The sequence below is a fragment of the Corvus cornix genome, chromosome 7 (genome assembly GCF_000738735.6).
Source record: "Corvus cornix cornix isolate S_Up_H32 chromosome 7, ASM73873v5, whole genome shotgun sequence".
Lineage (NCBI taxonomy): Eukaryota > Metazoa > Chordata > Aves > Passeriformes > Corvidae > Corvus > Corvus cornix.
Window position 1 is genome coordinate 5,395,923 of NC_046337.1, and position 21,885 is coordinate 5,417,807.

The window sequence follows — 21,885 nt, forward strand, 5'->3', positions numbered from 1 at the left end:
ACCCCTAAGTGCTCTTCATGCAGAGCGCCCCAGCTGAGAGATTTAGGGGGACTGAAAGAGGGAGAAGTTATCCCTGACAGCAGATATTAGTCCAGAACTGAACTGGGTCAGACTACAGGAAGAAACAGAGTAGCACCAACAGGTACTGCAGTACCTCCTGTGAACTGCTGCACTTCCTAAGTTAGCACAATGTTTTCCAAACACATGGGATGTGTCTCACTGTATCCAGGACTAACATATCTAAAGTAAAAGGCCCGCTTCCTCCACAAAACACAAGCAGACCTAAAATAAGAGCCTAATTCTGGGCTCATTCTGTGCCTGCCAGAGGGACTATAACCAACTGCAACCAACCTACTGCAGAATTACACTGATATACCTACACAACAATATTGCACCAAACATAAAAATGCTTAATATCTGGTCTATCCTTTATCAGGTGACTTAACTGCTGCTGCTTTATGGCCTTGAGGTATGTGAATATTTTTTCTCAAATCTAATATCTGACTTGCAATCTCAATTTCTCTAAGAAAGGAAAAGAAACTAAATTGCATTTTACTGTTAACTAGTAATTACTCCTTTTCTTCCAAGTAAAATAAAGCATTTCTCTGATTAGAAATGAGCATGTAGCACTTATGATGTTGTATAAGTGACTGAGAACCAGTTCCCTGCCTCATAATAATTAGATGCCATTTTTAAGACAGAACATTGAAATATACAGTGTCCTCCTTCCCATTAGTCCTTCAACACAGCATAGCAATTTTGAATTTTTTAAAAAAAAGTCTCCCTACTCCCTTCCTTCCCTTCAGCAAGTTTGGCAGCCTGATTACTGACACAGAAACCAGCATGTGTGAGCTCTGTGCTATATTAGCAGAAATTTTTGACAAGTTCTTTATTTTTCTAAACGTGGGAGAGGAATGTTTGCTACAGCTCTTATACATGGGAGGTTAATAGAGAATACCAGACGCAGTGATCAGTCAGAACTAAACACATCTGCAAGTTCATATTGTAAATGTCCCTTTTGGAGAGATGATGTTTGGGGTAACTAATTGCTCAGGATTTTCTAGAAGGAAGATGATCAGCCCCAGTACCTCCCAGGCAGGCAGCAGCAAGCCCGCTGAGGACACACAACTCTGTGTGGAGCTGCTTCAAAGACAGCACAGATAACTAGACAGATCTGCCTTGGAGGCAGGTTATCAACAAAGAGCTGTCTCCTAGACAGGTACCTGTTCTTGTCTGCCTGGAAAGTGAGTTATGAGCCTTTGTACATCACCTTTCAGGCAAGCAACTTATTCAGGTCTGCCTGGAAGGCAGGTCAGCATGCAGATATGCCTAACAGGCACGGAACTCTGCAAGTCTGCCTCTCCACACCTTCAAAGATCCCAAGACAAGTCAAGAATTTCATTTTAATGATCTCAGCAGAAAGCCATTACTTCCTGTATGAAATAATTTGCAGTGTAGTTGATGGATATCTCAAACTGCAGTTTCTTTAACCACACTTTCTTAATGCCAGGCACAAGAACAGAATTCCTTTCGACAAGGTTCTGGTAGTATTCTTGATATGAAAGGAAATGCTATTTTATAAGGTTTGGCAGTGGGTTACTACAGAGAGCAAAATGTCCAAAAGAACAGGCAAGTACAGCTGGAAAAATGAAAACTGACAGTAGACACACTAAGAAATTTCATGTACTCTACCCATACAAACACAGATGTTGGTTTACTGTTGTCTCTGCCTGTAAGTAACTTCAATGATTGCAGTGGAGGTTTAGATAGAATTGACAAAAGCAATAAATAAATTTAAATTCATTGTCATTCATTTCAAAATGATTAAAAATTTTTAAAATCTCCATTCAGGAAGGGCTTTAGTAAAGCCATAACTTTATTCACTTAACTAAAGAGCTTTTTAACGAAGATGCAGGGCTTACTTTGCACATAACAGAGGTGTAGTGTATTTTTGAATCCAGGCAGCTCTCCATCAGGTACGTTCAATTCAGGAATGCAGGTTTCCTTCTCTCCTACATTATCTGCATTTTCACTGTTCCCATGAAAGCTGAGATTACATACAAGCCATAGTTCTGGAACAGTGTTTGAAACACCTTGGCACTGTGTGCTGGCCCAAAGTGAAGCAGGAATCTTGGGCAGAGAGTGGTTAGAGACGGTCTGAAGTGAGAAAGGACAACCTGTGACACGAATCAGCATTTCTTAGCAAGGAAAGGCTGTATGTCTCTGGGAAAGAGTCAGCAGCAGCACTGTGAGAGAAGAGCACTGGTATGGACAGTGGGCAATGGGCCATTGCAGCCTAATGGGACCCCACAAGGCAGCTTGGAAACTGGTTATTTCAAAATAAAGAGAAGCACAAAAGAAGAGTTCTACAAGACTCCAAAATGTGCTGCAAGGTCGAGAGCAAATTGGGCACATTTCAGGGAGACAGCAGGGCATATGCAGAAAACACAAGGCAAACAGCTCTTGTTGAAACTAAAACAAAGGGTTGGGTTTAATTCAGAGCACCAATAAGCCTCTTCACACCTGCACAATCTTTAAAGACTCGAGATGAGAGACCCTGCACTTGTGTTCTTCAGGACCACCTGGTCTGCCAACTGTCAGCAGGATTCTTAATGAGAATTATTTATCTCTCCCAAGTGATATCCCTGTAGACACCCCAAGAAAGGTCAAATAATCTTTGTAGAGGGTTTTCTGAGCTTGATCTTTGGTGCGCAATCTCTAAAATGTGTAAAAGACCACATAACAGAATCAAGATAAAGATTCTACAGGTATAAAACTATAAAAGAATGTAATTAATTCTTGCTTGCAATACACATGAGATTGTTATGGTCTGAACAGATCCCTAATCTAACTAGCTTAGCCAGACTTCTTTTACATGATACTATCTACTCTGATAGAGCTAGAAATTCATCCCAAAAGCATAATACTGGTATCATTCCATGTTTGTTTGGCATAACAGAATACTCTTTTAAACTTTCAGACTTTAAACTCTTTGTTTGCTATAATTCACCTATAATTTATTAAACTGTATTAGTTCAGCTCCAAAGAACCACTGAATACATCTTCACCAACAGCTGTGGATTTAGGCTTCCAAAATACTACTTCAATTACAGTATTTTAGAGTCAATTCTATTTTAAGAAGATCATTGCTTTGTTGTTTTGGGTTTTTTTCCAACTTGTGAAATTATCCCATTAAAACTCTCAGGTTTAATTGGTGATTGAATAAAGGAACTTTTTAGGAAACTTTCCCCATCCTTATCTGAAGATAAAAGTATCTACTCCCACTGCCTCAAATGTGAGTAAAAGGTCAGGGATGAGACAATTTTATTAGAAACTGTAAGATCACATGGCCTTAAAAAGTTGGCTATCTTCTTTGCAACACACATTTGAAACTGAAATGGCTTTGTTTTTATACACACACAGGTACATATATTCCACTTCAACTTCTCTGGCAAAAATTGAGAATAGAAAGGAATTTACCTTCATGCAGCCTCTAACATCAATTAAGTACTCCCAACAGCAGCTTAAAACTGGTTATTGCTCTGGTGATGGCACCAGCTATACTGGTGCAGGGACAGATTAACTCAGCTGGTGGCAGTGGAGTCAGTTCTGACCTGAACCTGCATGACTGAAACTGAATCTATCCTCTAATCTAGTTTGCACTATAGAATCGTCATCAGAGCTGTCTTTGCTAACAGCAGTGCTCATGTGGAATTGCAGCACTAAGGAGAACAAAGTGAACTCTCTAAAGAATGCCAGATTTTGAGTATCTTCACAGGACGATACTCTAGAAGCTGAGAAGAGGGACAGAAACCATACAAACAACTTCAGTTGCAGTGGTATTGCAGAAGCTATGGTAATTATACAATCAATTATATTTCTTTCATGGGCTTTGGGATATCTTTGGATTTGTCAGCCCTAAGCACTTTAAAGATATTGTTGGAAATACATTCTTTAAAGTACCTACAAAATCTTGTGCAGTATAGTGCTCTTCATAAAAGGATATTGTAAAACTACAAGTATGGGGTGAAAAAAGATTTTTTTTGGCAGATATAACTATGATTGGGAGGGGAAGATGGAACAAATCAAACTGCAATAAGCATTTTGAAGTGTCTGCAATAGTTGTTCCACACAAGTAGATGATCCTACATCTCATGTTCCTGTTCGTTATTACAGTAGCTGAGTATTTTTTATAACTAAAATTCAGTTGCATTTCTACAGCACCATTCCACCTTTATTAAAAAAAAAAAAAAAGAAAAAAACGCCAAACAAACATGAGCCTGTGTGAAAATTCAATGCCTGTTTAATACTATACATTCTGCTTCTCAGTGACCTAGAAAACTCCAGAAAAGCTGGATTTCCATCAGTGATCCAAGCTGGTAAGCCTGGATCATGAGACATTGCAAAACAGACCCAGCAACCCTTAGTCTCCGAAAAAGCAAAAACATGGGATGTGGGACAGTCAGAAATTACACAGACTGACCATCATGTGACAGCATCTGGAAGCAGACAGAGAGCACGAGCTGTTGGTGCTTTGTCAGGAGAAGAGTTTGAAGAGCACGACACCTTGCTGGGTGGTGCTTCCAGTCCCTTTTCCCTATAAAACCAAGCTGAATACACTTCTGCAGTGTATGTTTGAGGCATGGATTCATGTGGCAAAGTACAGGAGAGTGGGAGAGTCCCTCCTAGCCAGCCAGCCAGCAACACAAAGACACAAGCAACCACAGCTTCATCTAAGGTCTGGTTTCTCACCAACACAGGGATTTCCAAATGGATTAGCAAAAGATCTCCCAAACCACGCACAACAGCTGAATGCTCCAGACAACATCTTCCCAAACAGCAACCAAGCTCTGTTAAAACGGATTTAAAAAGCAATGAAATAAGGCAGCAGGCAAGGGAGGGCTCTGGCAGCTTTAATGAACAAAACAGACTCTGCAGAAACACTGCTTCCAAAACATTTTGGTTTTGAGGGCAGGCATATTGTCCTTATATCACTTCAGCCTGACAGAGAAAAGAACATGCCTTGTCATCTTTCTGCTGAATGCAACCACAATCAAAAATTACTTCTGAGGCAGTTAATAACAACTTCAAGAGTATCAGCACAATCGTGTAAAACACCACTTAGACTTGGCAAGTTTAAATGGTTTTGAAATAGCAGGTGAATAATATATTTGGATTTGCCTCTGTGGGCAGCCAGAGCAGAGAAAATTACTGTAAGACAAATTTTTTGTCAAAAACTTAAAGATAAACAACTCAGCTTCTTTTTGTCAAGAGTATCAGAGTGGGTGTATAAATAAAATGCAGTAGGCAGGATGTCCCTGGAGTTTAACAAGGCCTCTAGCACTCCACCACACAGAAAACTCATTAACACACCAGAGAATCATGGCACAGATCAATTCAGATGAAGAACAGAGATTGCAAGTGAAGAGATTGCAAGTGAAGAGATAAGTGTCATGCTAAATCTGGCTGGCTGGAATATCAAGAAGGGACTTGTTAGATCCCACATTAATCAACTACCAGCAGTGCAGGACAGAGCTGCTCCTGCTCCTCCCCTGCCTGGGAGCTTGCACTGCTGTAGCAGACTGAGAGTTCAAAATGTGTGCAGGATATTTATTACAATCTGGAAGGTTCACCATCCCACCTGACAGGATTTTAACACATGAAGCCTTAAATCCATCTCTTGATTAACCTTTCCTCATTTAACATGCTCTGTGCGAGTCCTCCTTCTCCAAAAAATTCTCTTTTACCATCCAATATTTTGACTACTCTTCAATCTTTTCTCCTTAAAATCACTCCCTTACAGAACCTGTATAGAGTGAAATGCCATTTGAAAGATTCTTCAATCAACAGGTATTTTATGGCAGTCACATTTATTAAAAATTGCAATAAAAATGACAACTCCATCGCCCAGGTTTATGAAGGACAGAAGTAGCTGTCACAGCCAGCCAAAGTCCGAGACAGACACATAATTGATAACGTTTTGTCAAATGTATTATTTTCAGCTTAGTGGACATTTCCAGCCATAAACATCCTGTATTTGTTTCTCTTTTTTAGAGCTGGACTCTCCTTTCTGTCAAATGTGATTGAAATACAGCATGCACCTGCCTCATCAGGTAAGCACAGCAGGAGTATCCTGGTGAACAAAACAGTTAATAACAGTGATTTGGGAATCTGTACGGGATCTGTGCTGCTTTTGCCTACAACACAGACATATCTTCTCACACATGTGAGCAATACTGTATGCAGAACTAAAAATATATGTGTATGTGTAATGGCTTTGATGGAGAAGACAGAGTGTAATCCTTAAAAAAACACGGTGTGTGGCAAAAAGCACCATGGTGTGAGGCAGAAAAATATGAACAGTTGTTGAAAAAAAAAAAGTTGTCCATAGGATACTGCCATATTTCTGCTCTTGAATAAACAAGTGTCTCACTGAAGTCAGTGTGACCTGCAGGCACAGACTGAGGCCACAAACATTCAAGTGCTTCTTTTTAAAAGGCATTTTTGTCTCTAAATGTCTTTTCTTTTTTTAACAAGTGAACAATTTTGTGCTATACTTCCTATTTAATGGAAATATGTTTGGAAGGCTTCTTGGCTGTGACCAGAGACATTCAGTGCTGCTAATTTAGATTTGTTTCTTTTGTTATCTATCTCTAAATAACTTGCTCTTTTCATAGGTATAGCTTTTCCCAAATTGCCTTCTTCTGAATTCTTCTCTTTTTTTATTTCCTATTAACACTGTTCAAAAAATAAAGGCAAATTAAAGAAATACCAGCCACTAGACTGCAACTAATCAGTGAGATACTTCATATTTCCAGTCTTTTGAACAGTGTTGAATGCTTCCTTACAATGGATATCTGATAACTTTCTCTATGTAGCACGAAGGCAAATTTCAGGCAAAACCTTATCACTGCACATAAAATATTGCCCAGTCTTCTGCTTTGCATTCATGCAGCCCCATTCTTGCTCACTATTAGCAATTCAGCAAATTGTAAAATAACAGCAATGCTGCCCTGCTGCACCTTCCTTGAGGAATATGCTCCCCCTAGCACTTGCATAAATGTTATCCCAATCAATAACCTAGTAATTAAAGTCACCAGCATTTTGGCCTTTTTACAAGACTCCTTATCCGACCAAAAAAACCCACCCCATTTCTTGCATTACTATTTCAAACTGCCTTGGAAACAGAACAAGAATCATTTGGCCACCCCTTTTGTCCTTAACCCCCACATAAACTATTGCTGTAATGTCACAGAAAATCATTCTGGTTTCCTCTGCAGATACAGCATCATTTTTCTTCCTGAGTATCATTCTTGGTTTATCAATAAGCTGTAAATTCTGACTTTGATAATACCAGTAGTGGTTTTGTCTCAGGGTTCTTTTTGTTGAAGGGGCTTGATTTTGTTTTGGTTTACCTTCAGTGATATAAAAAAAAAAAAAAACCAAAAAAAAAAAAACAAACTGAGATGCTAAGGACAGGAAAACACTGGTAAGCAAATGAGTGAATCTGACAAAGAATCAATTATCTCCACTGCTCAGCTACCAGAACATATCAAGGGTGAAATCCTGCTTCCATTAAAGTCAATGGGAGTTCTGTCACTGACTTTGTCTGGACAGGAATTTCACTCTAAAAATATTGCAAATGACTAAAAGGGAGAAACCTACATGGAGGGCAGTGCAGGCTTACCCGGGAACTTCATAAAAGCAGCACTTCTAAGTACAGAAATTCAACTCCAGAATTTTCTAGACCATTTACTTTTTGAAAGGTTAAGCAGACAGAACATCCTACTGTGAGAGTAGGATATGGTTATATTCACAAAATTTAGGAAAACTGCATGATTTTGAACACAGCTTTCCCCAGCATCTGATGAAGAAGGGCCACACATCCTGCTCTCACCCCAAAGGAATTCTTTTGGATCAATAGCATGGCACACACCTGCCCATCCAGCCTCGCATTTCTGCAGCCTGTGCTATCAAACACCTCAACCTCAAGCTGATTTCATTGTAGCAATATTTTGCTATGGAAATCACAAAAATCTCCAAAACATCATCCAATGGGAAATCAAAAGACTTTTCCTTTCTTTCTACCAAGTAATATAAAGGAAAATCCCATGGAAGAAGTGTTGCTCGTTAATAGGCCAGGGTAGGATACTGCTGCAACTGGCTGACACAGCTGTTTGTCCATTTATTTCCTACAATCTCTGCCCAAATGGAAAGTGCAACAAACATAAACCAGCACTTTCCCATCCCAGCAGAGGAACGTACTGCAGAGCTGTAGCCCTGCCTGTTGGTACCAGCTGTTTTTCGAGACGGCATGAGTCCCTCAAACATGTCTAAGCAGCTGCCTATCCTTAGTGTGTGCACCTATGATTGGAGAGAAATGACTCTGCTAATCCAGCCCTGATTTGGGAAGAAGGATTAATTTTTAGGCCCCACCACAAATAAGCTTCCAGGACCACAGGAAAAGAGTCAGTCAAGGCTGCTTAATCAGGTAGAGATGATTCATTTCAGTAAACCTGTGCCATGACCTTTCATGAGTCTCTGAGCTCAGACAGGATGTCAAATTTTTATGAAGAAAAGAGGTGTAATCAATTAGTGCTTATGATGACCTTTTAATAAGTAAATGATTGAGGCAGACACTCATTCTGAACAGAATGAGAAATTGGATTTGTATGTGAGTTGCCTGGGGAGGTGATGAAATCCACCTCCATGCTCGATCTATTAGCCCACTCCAGCCAAAATATAACCTCAAAGGAGGTTGTAGCCAGGTGGGGGCCAGCCTCTTCTCCAAGGCAACTAGTGAAGGGACAAGAGGACATAGCCTTCAGGTTCAGGCTGGACATCAGGAAGAATTTCCTCACATCAAGAGTTGTCAAACATTGGAAGGGGCTGCCCAGGGGGGTGGTGGAATCACCACCCCTGGAGATGTTCAAGAAACAGCTGGACATGGCATTCAGCGCTATGGTTTAGTTGACAAGGTGATGATCGGTCAAAGGTTGGACTCGATGACCTCTGAGGTATTTTCCAGACTAAACGATCCGGTGACATACCTACACACATACACACACACGGCTGGAACGGACATGGGATACGGGGGTGCAGAATGGATAAAAACTGCAGAGGTTTGTACACCCCGAGAGGAGCCAAGGATCGGTCGCACCGGTGGTCGCGGGCGCGCTGTTCCCGCGGGGAGCCGCAGACAAGGCCCCCCCGGCAGCGGGAGGAGGAGGAGCGGGGGGTTTCCGCGGAGCCGGTGCCGAGCCCGGGGCCGCGACAGGTGCGGCGGCGGCCCCCGGCCGAGAGCAGCCGCCAAGCGCGGCCGGCGGGACACGGGGCGAGCAGGGGCGATGCGGCACCTGCCGCGCATAAAAGTGATGGAGCGGCGGGGCGGCGGCGGGCGCGATGCGGGGCGGCGGGGGCGCGGCGGGCGCGGGGCAGGCGCGGGGGGCCGCGGGCGCGGGGCGGCGGCGGCGGGCGCGGGGCGGCGGCGGGCGGCGGGCGGCGGCCAACGCGCGGGAGCGGGACCGCACGCACAGCGTCAACACGGCCTTCGGCGCCCTCCGCAGGCTCATCCCCACCCGCCCGGCCGACCGCCGCCTCTCCAAGGTGGAGACGCTGGCGCCTGGCGTCCAGCTACATCTCGCACCTGGCCAACGTGCTGCTGCTGCAGCAGCGCCGGCAGGACGAGGCGGCGGCCACCGAGCAGCCCTGCCCGCAGCCCTGCCCGCAGCCCTGCCCGCAGCCCGCTCAGCCCCCGCAGCCCCCGCAGCCCTGCTCGACACCAGGCGCCTCCGCGCCTCGGTCCATCTGCACCTTCTGCCTCAGCGACCAGCGGCAGCGGGTAAGGGCCGGCTTCCGCACGCCTCTCTTGGAGCTCTCTCCTGGGGAGGGTGGTTATTGGTAGCCCCCGCAGGTTTGGGATTGACCCAAGCAACGGTTCAGTGCTGTCCTTGGTGCCTCCTAACCTGTGTTTTTGTCCCTCGAACAGCACCGAGAAAGAGAGAAACCATCAACTGGTCCTGCCGTAACCGGACTCTGAACAGGCTGAGGGTCTCTCACCGCTCCTGCTCTGACTGTACCACTGCTCTGGGTAACATCGCCTCACTCATGCTGCATGTTTACGTTTAAATAGCACAGTCCTAAAAGAGTTACTTTTTAAGCCTATGCACTTTGTTTCATACGGTGAGAGGTTTATTCAGGGTGTTTTGCAAATGAAATTCATTGCCTCTGTTAAGACGGTTGCACCTGGTGTGGCAGCTATTTTAGCGCGAGAAATGTTAAACCTCAGCAGCCAAGCCCTGATCCTGATGCCTCCTAAACCTGTGTCGCATGATGAAACTTGAACTTCCAAACACACAGTGTCCCCTGTCAGGGGAAGCTGTCATGAACACGCCGTGCCCTCCGCCTCCAGCCCAGCCCGGGCTGCACGCAGCGCTGCCGCCCACTCCTCCAGCCGCACGCCAGTCCTTGGGGACAGGGGCTGATGCCGACAGCTGACATGCTTGAGAGGTCTCAACGATGCTGGAAGATTATTTTGAGGTGGTCACACAAAGTCGGAAAACTTCCAGTGAAAGCAGCACCGTTGGCTGTGCACAGGCACAGCAGCCCAGCGGCACGGGACGTAGCCAGCACAGGAGAGGAAAGGGGAGAAGTGCAGTGTAAGCGAAGCTCTTTTCTTATTAACAGTGCGAGTCATGCCAGTCCTTTAAATAGCACGGGATACTCCTAAATCTGTCTGGCAAGCACGGGGTAGGAGGGTTTCCCAAGGGCTTTTACCCATCACCCAGGTCGTTCCCAAATTGTGTCTGTACATCATTGAGGTTGTTTATCTCCCCTCAGTTTACTAACTTGCATATTTTTTTCAGAAGTAACTCTAAAAGGCAAATAAGCATGTTATGTTTTCAGTTTTGGACATTAGTGAAACAGCAGGCTAAAATCTTAAACCCCAGTAATGCTGGATTCTAAGAAACACAGAGATAGGTTAATTTTGCAATGTTTTTATAGCTATTTATAATATAATTAATTAGGCTTTAATTAATCTTAACTTGTTACCTTGGGAGGCACTCTGTACTCTTTTAAAAGCTTGGTAAAAGCTTGGTAAAAGCTTGCTGTGCTGCTCTGAAAAGTGCTGCAAAGAAAACTTGTCTCCTTTTCCCTCCCCTGGTGCCCTCTGTGCAGTGCTCCTGCCTTGCTGCTTTAGCCAAACGTGAGGGCTGAACAAGCAGCCCTGTGTTGTTCACTTTCTTTTCTGTACAGAGTTTTCTCTTCTTCCCCTACATAAATGCAAAGGAAATTCTGGCAGTCATTATGAAGAACTTGGGAAGAGCAAGGTTGTGGTGTACTCCTCACACAACTTCATGTATTTAGTTTCCCTTCTCCCCTCCTCAATGCACAGTGACCACCTTTTCTTTAGCACAACGAGGAAAAATCCGCTGTACCTACAGAAATGCAATTAACTCGTCCTTTGAATTCTAACAAAGAAAAACACCCGAGCAAAGTCCCACATCACGTCAGTCTCTTCAGTTATTAAAAGCTACAAGCTGTATTTTCCTGGATTGAAAGTTTTTTTGTTCTTAGAAGGTTTTTATCATCAATCTTTTTTTAACAGGGAACTTTAAATTGCTGCCAGATTATGGTCTTTGTTTGCTTTGGCACTGATTCGTGAAGCTGGAACTCTTTACAGCTTCACACAAAGAGTTTTTTAATTTTTGTGTTGTGTCGGCCTGCGTGTGTGGGTTTAGAGATTTACAAACATCTTCCTGGATTTTTTTTTAAATTATTTGAAAACATTTGTATTTTAAAAAGTTGTTTGCTCTACAATTAAAGCTGATCTTGCAGTTAGGCCCTGCATTCTCATGAACTCATTAAACCAAAGCATCTGATGTCTTTATAGACAATTAACACTAATTTATTCGTTTAGCTGTATCATCTCATATGATACTCTAAAATGCCAAAACACAAAGCAGTTCCAAACAATTTTAGGAAAATTTTGCATTGAGTATGCTCTGAATTTTGAAATTTGTAAGAAAGACAATAAAATTATTTATTTATATTTTATTAATTTTAAGAGTTTTTAGTGTAGTTCTTGGCAAATGAAGTATATTTGGATTTAACAGGATATATTTATATTTAGCTATTAAAGGAAATGCGTACAAAATGTGAGGTCCATTTTTGTACCAAAGTATGAGCGGAAAACTCATTACTCTCATGAATAATTTCTACAATCCTCTAGGAGTTTGGTGTTCTCCCTTTAAATGTGATTTTATGTCCCTAGTTTTGTAAAGGGTTTATGCAAAATGCTTTTCAATGACAAGAGCAGGAGCAGGCCCTTGCAACGTGGCCTTCTCCCCTGTTTAAATGTGGCTCAGTGTAACATTAAATTCTTCTCTCTTTACTCAGGATAAACTGTTGAATTCAGCTGGGCTTGAAGATTTTCTCAGGGTTTCAATTACTAAATAATTCAGGAATTTCAGTAACACTGATTGATCGTGGCAGAAATTAGACCCCAGAGCACTGTGGCCCAAATATTTGTGGTATAGACAGATAATATCTATCTAATTATAACAGTGATTTCTCTGAGGAACATTTATATATACGTGTAACTCTATGTATTTAAATGAGGAAAACTGGGGACAAATCCTTAACTTTGCTGAAATTTATTTGTAATGTAAAACTTCTCTAACCCCAGGAGCAAAAAAAAAAAAAGATACAGGATTGAGCTGTTACTCTGTAATGGGTTTTCTATAAATCAAGGGAAAAAGAATTTAATTTCTGGAGACACAGATGAATTGAGGGCTCAGATTGCATGTATAAAGAGCTCATCATCATTAGGTGTTTTATTGAGTTTTTACTGTATGAGCTTGTGTGTCTTTTCAGTCCTATTTTTTTAATCATGGTGCAGCATTATTCATGGCATGCACAAATATACAAGTCAAAATCTTGAGAGTGTCTGAGAGCAAGTACCTTTCTTGATGGTGAGGCATTGGAATGATGTGAGTTCTTCCAGAGGTGCCAAACAGCCTCTTGTTCTGCAGATACTGGGGTTCTGACTTCTTTGTGAGTGCATTCTGTTTGAGTGTACGAACAGAGGCGTGCCTGATGCCAATCGCAGCTTTGTTTTCCTGTAAACACTTGGCTATTCAATTTACATGATGCATGAATAAAGCAGAAACTGTGAGATATACACCATTTGGTCTCAGATCCTATTAAATTATAGTTAAAATAATCCAAGCATAGTACTTTGTATAAATCATTGTACTTAGCCTGCTACATCACTGTATAAAAACAGCACGAAGTAAAGTGAATAAATCATGTTGTTTGATTTTACTGGTTAAGTTTAAAGAAGCATTTGAACATAGTTCTTGGTTATTTATGAATTAATCATAATGTAAGTCAAAGTAGTTTCATATGTTGGCTTCTATTTTCATTTCTGTTCTACAAAACAGAAGTTTCCTTTTGTGGAAAATCTGCTTCTTTACAAAAATCTGTATTTGTTTGCAAAATGTGATTATATTTGCTAAAATAAACAGTATTTTTGTTACTAATTTAAACAATAAAGTGCAAACACTAAGATGGTCGTTCTCTTCTATAGCCATCTCAAGAGACAAGTATTTAATCTTTTCCTTTACCTTTTTCAAATCTATCTCTACAGGATTTCAGCAGCATATTGACGTGTATGAATGCACCATGTGTGTGCATTGGCAGGAGAGAAGGGAAGTGGGTGGAAAGCTTGGGAAAACGAAAAGTGAGTTTCTCTGCTCAGGGCCTGTGCAATATCCTAAGTGCCAAATACAAGAGGAGCTGGAGGGAGGGAAAGGATGGAGGCAAAATGGAGGGAGAAGAAAGGAAGAGGTTGATTTATCAATGGAAGATCATCAGGGCAGACAAGCAAAAGAGCCCAGAGTGCGAGCAGTCCCTGCCATGATTCTGTGCTTTGGCCTGGTGCACTGTGAGACTGTTGGCACTACACTGAAAGAATATCACCATAAATTATATAAAACCTAAACTGACTGCCTAAATACCACCATGAAAAAGAGAGTAGTAATGTGTTGGTTAATAGTAAGAGCTACCGAATTATACAAGGTGAGGAGAAAGAATTTATATAAAATTACCTAAAATAGACAGCATGCTACAAAAGCAAGAGATCTGGAAGATCTCTTACACCAGGAATCCTTTGAAGATTGAAGAAAAATGTTTCTAAAGAATCAACATGAGGATTGTGGGGGGAGAAGAGAAAATTATTACTGGCATAAAAAATACCATAGAGTTTCATGAAAGCTTAGGGGAGAAAAAAGCCATTACTTAACAGTGAGAAGGACTCAACTGGCTGCTCTGGACATATTTCTTCAAAAACCTTCTCAGAATTTGAATATATGTTCATATCCAGGCAGCCCAGGTTCTTATTTCAAGTGAAATCCTTTAGCTGTTACAACATAATACAGAGATTTAGAAACCTTGAAGATTCAGCCCACACTTGACATTGCACAGCAAGGAGCACAGGCTTCCTCAGGACAGGAAGGAGAAAGAGAAGGCATGGATGAATAAAGAAGAGTAACCAGTAGCCCACCACAGAGGATATTCCCTGCCAAGAAATCTCCCTCTTTGCAAGGATTTGACATCTTGATGCAAGTAAACTATGGGGCACAAAGAAAGTGATTCCAGTTTTGGTGATAGATAAAATGTAACAAAATAAACTTAAGACAAAAGTTGCTTTAGAAAGGTCTTATCTACTCTCTTTCATTTACTACGTTGACATCACAGTAGTGTTGTGAGGTTTTAATTAACGTTTGGAAACTGCTACGTGTTCTTCCAAAGGAGAAGCCAATACAAATAAGACAATTACACCAAAATGGGTGATGAAACAAGGAAATGATAAAAGTAATTCTACTTGTTATGGCATCTCTCTCCAACATCTTATTGTGCTTCCTTCACATTATTAAAATAAGCCCTACTTTCCAAGCATATGTATGCAGATCATTTTTAAAAACAAAGATTGCAGAAACAGGTAATTCTTTCAGTGAGACAGTGGAGCTTGGTGGGAAGGGTAGGCATCTGTCAGGCCCAGATAAGATCAGACAGCTGCGCTCTATCCTGAAAGGATGCCATGAAGCTCAGTTTTCCTAGGGAAATAACATCTTCAGCATGAAAAGCAGCAATGAAGTGAAGTCTCCAAACCAGTAAGTAGAGAAAACATGAACTCTCAGAGCTCATTTTAATCTAAAATAGCAACTCTATATCAGGTGAAAAAATGCAAGATGAGAGGAGAACACCTTTTACCAAACAGTAAAAGCTAAAGGGCAGGAGGATCATTTCACTCTATAGTCTCAACCAAATTAATCCTTTATATTAGAAACAAAGGTGACTTTAACAACAACAATCACTGCAGAGAGCCACTGGGACAGTAAGAGAGCTGGAACACAGGACACCCAGGACAGTCTGTGGGAAGAGGGGTGGTTAAAATGGAGACAAGAAAGCCAAGCAGGTGGAAATCCAACAGCAGTCTCACAACAGGATGGTGGAGCCAGGCTTTCCCAAGGGACACACAATGAAAGTACAAGTGCTGTAAATCACAGGTTGCAATAATGTAATCTTTATTTTCTTTTACTTAAGAAAGAATGCTTCTCACCACAAGCACGGTGAAGCACTGGAACAGGACATCCAGGGAGGCTATGGAAGTCTCAAGAACTTCACAGAGCAAGGCCCCAGTTTCGTCTAACTTGGAAGTCAGCCTTGCTTTGAAAATGGAAGATGTATTGAATAACTCAAAAGGTCCTTTTCAATCTAGTTTCTCCCATGATTTTATGAAATTATGAGCTTAGGGTTGTCTGGAAAGGAAGTTTGTAGAACAGAATTATAAGAAAAACTTGAAAAATGCAAGGACTTCACAGGAAAAAAACCTATACATTTGGTCAGTGCCAGGATCTATTATTCCAGACAAGATGAGGGACATCCAGATATGCATATCAAGAGGAGAGCAAAAAAGATTCCTGGAGAAAGGAGAAAGTCAACAGGCCTATAAAGGGGATTTCCAGAAACAGAAACAATCAGGGGCACGGGCCTGTTTCTATCAGAAGAACCTCTCAAATCTGAATTATTAAAGAGGTTTTATATATTTGTTTGGAAGATGGTTAAATTTACAGGTGACAACTTTGGAGGGATGATTAGAATCAGAGATTAACTCATAGAAAAATAAAACAAGAAATGTTCTTAAAAAGATGCATTTCAATGTAGAAATGTAGGTAGTGCCACACCTGGCAGGAATAACACAGCACACAAACATATGATGGAAAATGACAGGCAGAAAATTATTTTTGAGGTGTTGCATATCACAAGCATGACAAGCCTTTGCAAGAAAAACAAAGCCCACACTGGGTGCATATTTCACTAAGACCCCTTTTGGAAATATTTTCTATAATTATTACAACTTCCCTGAGTTCTGTCTGAAATGTCTGGCTAGGTGGAAAATCTGTTAAAAGTTGTAACTTGGAGAATGCTACAAGTAGAGAGGAGTATATTAACTACTGTGTCTGTGCAAATGAAATGATGGAGAGGGACTTGAGATTGTGGAAGCCAAACTAGGTAACAGTGAAAGAGGATATCTGTACTTACTAACAAATAAATGTCTCCCAAAGACACCAGCAGTTGTATAAAAACAAGTTATGAGACCCTGAAGTTTTCAAGGGTAACATTTAAAGAACCTGTGGTGCTGTTAGTGACTGGAGCCTGAGAATATGCTAAATACAGGCATATGCAACAATTAGAATATCAGAAAAGCACAATAGAAGTTTTAGCATCATGGTAAGAGGTATAAAAAAGCGATTCAAGATATATCCATGGGAAACAGGGGCCAGGCTGCAGGAAGCAAGGCCCTACTGTGTGTTGTTTTGTTACCACTGCAACCGATTATTTTTATTTGCCACACTGCTCAAAGAAAACCTGAGTGGAAACGCCAGGCTTTAATAACAGGTGCTGTGAAAGATAACAGCATAAGTGAGAGTTTCTGGCTGATGTAAGAGGCAGTCTCTGGAACGCTCAGTATCTACAGCAGCGTTAAACACCAACCCTGGAGCAGCCAAGCATAGGTCAGGCCCACTGAAGCACCAGCAGTGGCCAGCAAGACAGACCCAAAGAGAAAGGGCCAACCACAGCAAACCACCACATTCCTGCACTGCACAGAATAGAGCTGAATCCAGCCAGAGGCAGCAGAAAAATCAAAGACCACTTTTCTGCTACATAAAACATGTTAGTGCTTATTTTAGCCTCTGCAACGAGATGGAGCAGAAACAAACTGTACATTATGGGGAGCCTCTGCATTCCAGCAAATGCCTCAACATTGCCATGTCCTCCATCACACGAGACAATCCTCTGGCACATGGCAGCTGTCACCAATGCATTGCAAGTGAGCAGATCCTCTCCTCTGCAGAGATTCTTTCTCTTTGCCATCTTGGTGTGTTTGCCTACACTCAAGTGGCCCAGCCTTCCCCAGGAGGGGAAATACACAGGAAAAATTACTTGAAAAATCATTACCATTAGGAAAACACCGCCACTCTTGAAATGTTTTAATTAAGATGGTTAAACTGCTTAATTAAAACTATTTAAAAGGCCTGTTCTGATTTCCATTACAGACTTTAAAAATCTTATGGCCTCAAAGAGTACAAAGGGGTCCAAAAGTCTCCATAATGTAAATAATAATTAGTGAATTTATTTTCACTGGCATTATTTATAGTTAGTGATCTTCTTATATTGGCTTAATTATCATCTGATTCTAAAAGGCTAATAATTTCACTCCATTACCCTCCAGATCTGCTTCTCTTTCGCAAGTAGTTTAACAGATGTAAAAAATTAAAAAATTTTAAAAATAATTTAAAAAAAAGTAGAAAAGATTAAGAGTCAAAGTAATGCAGAAAATCAAAGCTGTTAAAAGACAAGGTTGGGTAATTGCTGAACCAGTGATTCAGAATTTGTTGCTCACCACCTCCATCTGCTGAAAGTTTCTGTCTGTACCAGCAGAAACAGATCAAATCTTGTAGGTACCACTGCTCCTGGGCTGATAAACCAGCTTAAAATATATCCGTGGCAGTTTCAAAGAGTGCATTAGACAGTTCTGGTGGTTAAGGCTCTGATTCCTTCTGCCAGCTCTGCCAGTCCCTTAGTCTGCCACAGGCAAAGACAATACCTTCTAAAACTGTACAGTCGGGAATTGTTGGAACTTACCTCTCAATATCCAAATTCATTTGATTTTCAACAAGATTTGGGTCTTTGAAAATGAAACTAAGGCTTTATGGGGGAAAATTTGCTAGGACTCAGATGCTGAATAAAAATCACAATGCATACAAGCATCAATATCTACACACACACAAACACCCTTCTGTGCATGTACTTCCAGATCAACCATTAGGTGAACCACACAAGAGGAGCAGGAACAGAGGGATCATCTTTGTGTATTCCAAATTGAGAAAATTATCAAAGTAATGCAGAATAATTTATAGGGGTGAACATCAGCTAAGAAGTGATGAACAGAGAATATGTTTTTTCTACCAGCTTACTTCCATAAAGACACTGACACTACTGCATCCCTGCTGAACGAGACCAGCCATGCACAGGGAGGAGGAGCTGTGAAAGAAGACTCTCTTCTCAGTGTGTTTGTTCGTTTTTCCACTCCCAAGACACAAAATTGAAATGTACATTTCAGTAACTTAGCTGAAAACAGCACGTTCTGCAATTTCCACCAAGCGGGTCCCCAACGCACAACTGCTGCTCCACAACCAAATGTCAGCAGAGCAGCTGAGCCACACGCAGGCCTGGGAGGGAAAGGGAGAGCTCAGGAGCCTGGAAAGAGAAGGGAAATCTCAGCGCAGAGAAAATAACAAAAACCCTTCTGTTTGGCTACTTGATGACATGTGGTTTGAGCTTCCTTGTGAATCCCTGTCAGGTCAACTACCAAGCAGAATTGGAATATCACACCAGCTAATGTCTCAATCCCAATACTTTTTTCAGGAGTGGTACTCCATTATTCTCCCATTTTAGGCAGAAAGGAAGCCTACAGCCCAGTTTGCCTCAATATGTAAGGATATGTTTCTAATAACTCTATGTCACCTTGGAAAATTAAAATAGTACCTCTTGTTCTGATTGTATATGAAAGTATAGCTAAAACAAATTTCACGGCACTGATTAAGTGTCGTGTTCACTAAACTTTCCAATCCCATTATGGATCTTTCTATATTGGTGTTTGCGTAGGCTGCACGGTGAGTAAGAAAAATCAGATTTCAGGTGCTCACAAGCATGACAAATAGGCACTGAAGTGGCCTTGAGCACTGTGATGTAGTAACAGAGAGGAAATTGAAGCATTCAATATTCTGAGGTGCCTGAGCCCTCTGCAGATGGCTCTTGGATAGCTGTTTGTAATCTAGCAGGAAGAAATCATCTGGTTTTGTGAGGGCTTTTTTTTGTTTGTTTTGCTTTGACGCTGCCAAAATAAATAATTCTAATGCAGGCAGCACAACGTGAGTAATAATAAGACACACACTAACTTGCAGCTCTTACTTTAGGCGCTCATCTCCAAATGAAATCAGTGCAAGATTTAGCAAGTCCTTTGTACAGCAACAAATCTCCAGTTCCAAGAGACTACTGTACATTTCTGTGTTAATTAGGAGCTTTGTGGAATTTAATTCAAGGTTGCTGACAGAAAGGCTTGTGATGAGGAGTATTTTAAACCTGTGACTGACAGTAACAGCAGTGCTGCAGTCTATTGCCTTAGTTGGACTATGTGTTCTGCCCATCTTCATATCCCACCATTTCATGAAATAACTTGATGCTTAATAGCTCATGAAAAAAATAAATATATTTCTGTACGTTAATCTTTGTATTATTCTGCATTTTATAATTGGATATGTAATTAAAATGAAGAAATTGAATTATATGCTTTTATTTTGGGGCCTGTTTCTGTCTGGCAAGTAGACCTGTGGAAAGAGATGGATTCACAGATGAATAGATGATCTGAAAATATTTATATATTATATAATCCATTCAGACATTGTCTTTCAGTGAATGAAGACAATATCAGCAGGTATTTGATAATCAGATATCATTAGTTCATGCATAAAGATAAATTTTAATCTGTTATACTGCACTGAAATTATGGAGGTTTAATAGTTTTAAATTAAGAGCATCACTGTTTTAGATTTTCATATATATGGAGGTACTGCAATTCTGAAATAAATTTTAGTATTAAAAAAGTCACAAAATAATAGAATAGTGATATTTCGTCTTAAAATTGTCAGGCACTTTTGAGTCCCAGCAAAAATTTCTGATTTGTTAACACAAGCCTCCCTGATCTTCCAGCAAAAATAGTTCTGTATCTTCAAATAAAATTAACTCAGATTAGGTTGCAGGTTTAATCAAACATGTAGAACACATAACAGATCAGAGCAACAAATTGGCTATTAGTCAGTAGTATGCACAGGTGTGACCCTGCAAAGGTCAACAGCCAGGCACTTTGTTCAAGTATGGAAAGTTAAAAATAGCCTGTGCAAGTGGAGTTTATATAAATTGGTGATGTACAGTAGCCTTTGAAGGCGAGTAAGAGTGACAAAGTGTATTTAATTACCTAAAATTTAATTGACTTGTACAGGAGAAAAATATGAAATATGAACAACCCAGCAGCTTTATGAAAGAATAGGTACTTTATAAGACTATTAGAATTTCTATTGATTTTGTGAATAATTGTGTCCTTGATTATTTTATCTCTCTTTCCACACATTCAGCCATCCCCTGCAAATGAAATTTAATTATTGTTTAGACAGAATCTGAGCACATCCTCAAGCAAAATAGTACAACCAGCAATGGCACAACAATTCGACAGCTCCCTGCAGCAGTACACAGAATCCATCCAAAATTGGATTGTGCCTCAGTGTGCTGCAAAACTACACATTGCTGGCTCTCCTTGTGCTATCAGACAAAGCCAAGTCAGCCAAAGGATGAAATTAGGTAGCTGATAGTTGAATTCCTGTTTCTCCCTCAAAGCCAGCACTCGCATACTTACAGTGCCTTAGGACCAAGCCTGCAGACCGTACCAGGGCAGTGACTCCCTACTGGTGGCCTGTCCTTCACAGAGGGAGGAGAGGTCTCTGTCCCTTGTCACCGAGGAAGAACTGAATTAAATGACAGAAGGAAAGCAGCATGTGGAGGATGTCTGGCTTGGTAGCAAGCAGGACACCCCAATACCACAGGGATTGTGCAATGCAGGTCACAACATCGAGCTGATGGCTCAGACTGGCTGAAGACTCAGGCCGATATCACAGCACCAGTTATGCCTGGTCCAGAGTGGAAAAATCCACTTAATTTTGAGATATTCTTCATGCCTCCTTTCAGAGGAAGAAGGGTTCTTTCAAAGTCACCAAACACTATGCCCAGCCATGACATTTCTGCAAAGGTTGCAGGAGTACAAACAAGAGCTGGACTCAGCAGCTGCCTGTCATCTATGCCAGGCCTGGATGCCAGCATAGAAGACTGATTTAAAATTGCATGATGTGGTACATTTAAAATGTACATCAAAAACCTGAATTTATACAGGCTGGATTCATCCCTAATTTTATAAGTACATCTTGTCATATTTTCCAGGCAGCTTAACCTTTTGAAACTACTGCCTATTACCGGGCCAAAAACATCTTTTAGGTTTAGAAGGGGTTTAAATTCAAAATATACTTGTCACTTCTGCTTCAAGTAAAGATTAAAAGCTGGTAAAAATGAGTCTCACACTGAGCTAAACCCACCCCAGGATGATGTTATAAATATGCAGAGACTATGGGGAATAAAAACAAAAAAAGACCTTTCTTTCAGCAAAGAAAGCTGCTTCCTCCTCAGGATCAAATGTGATCCAAGAGAAAA

At 41.1% G+C, this 21,885-nt stretch overlaps 1 protein-coding gene across 1 annotated transcript; it reads left to right on the forward strand.

The window, feature by feature from the left end:
• Positions 1-9,103: 9,103 nt before the first annotated feature.
• On the forward strand, positions 9,104-12,705 carry LOC104694080 (basic helix-loop-helix transcription factor scleraxis-like). Its single transcript, XM_039555055.1, is given in 5 exon segments — positions 9,104-9,277; positions 9,404-9,488; positions 9,491-9,618; positions 9,620-9,841; positions 9,989-12,705. Coding segments are annotated over 5 exon segments (660 nt in total). The 3' UTR covers positions 10,040-12,705.
• The last annotated feature ends 9,180 nt before the right edge of the window (positions 12,706-21,885 follow it).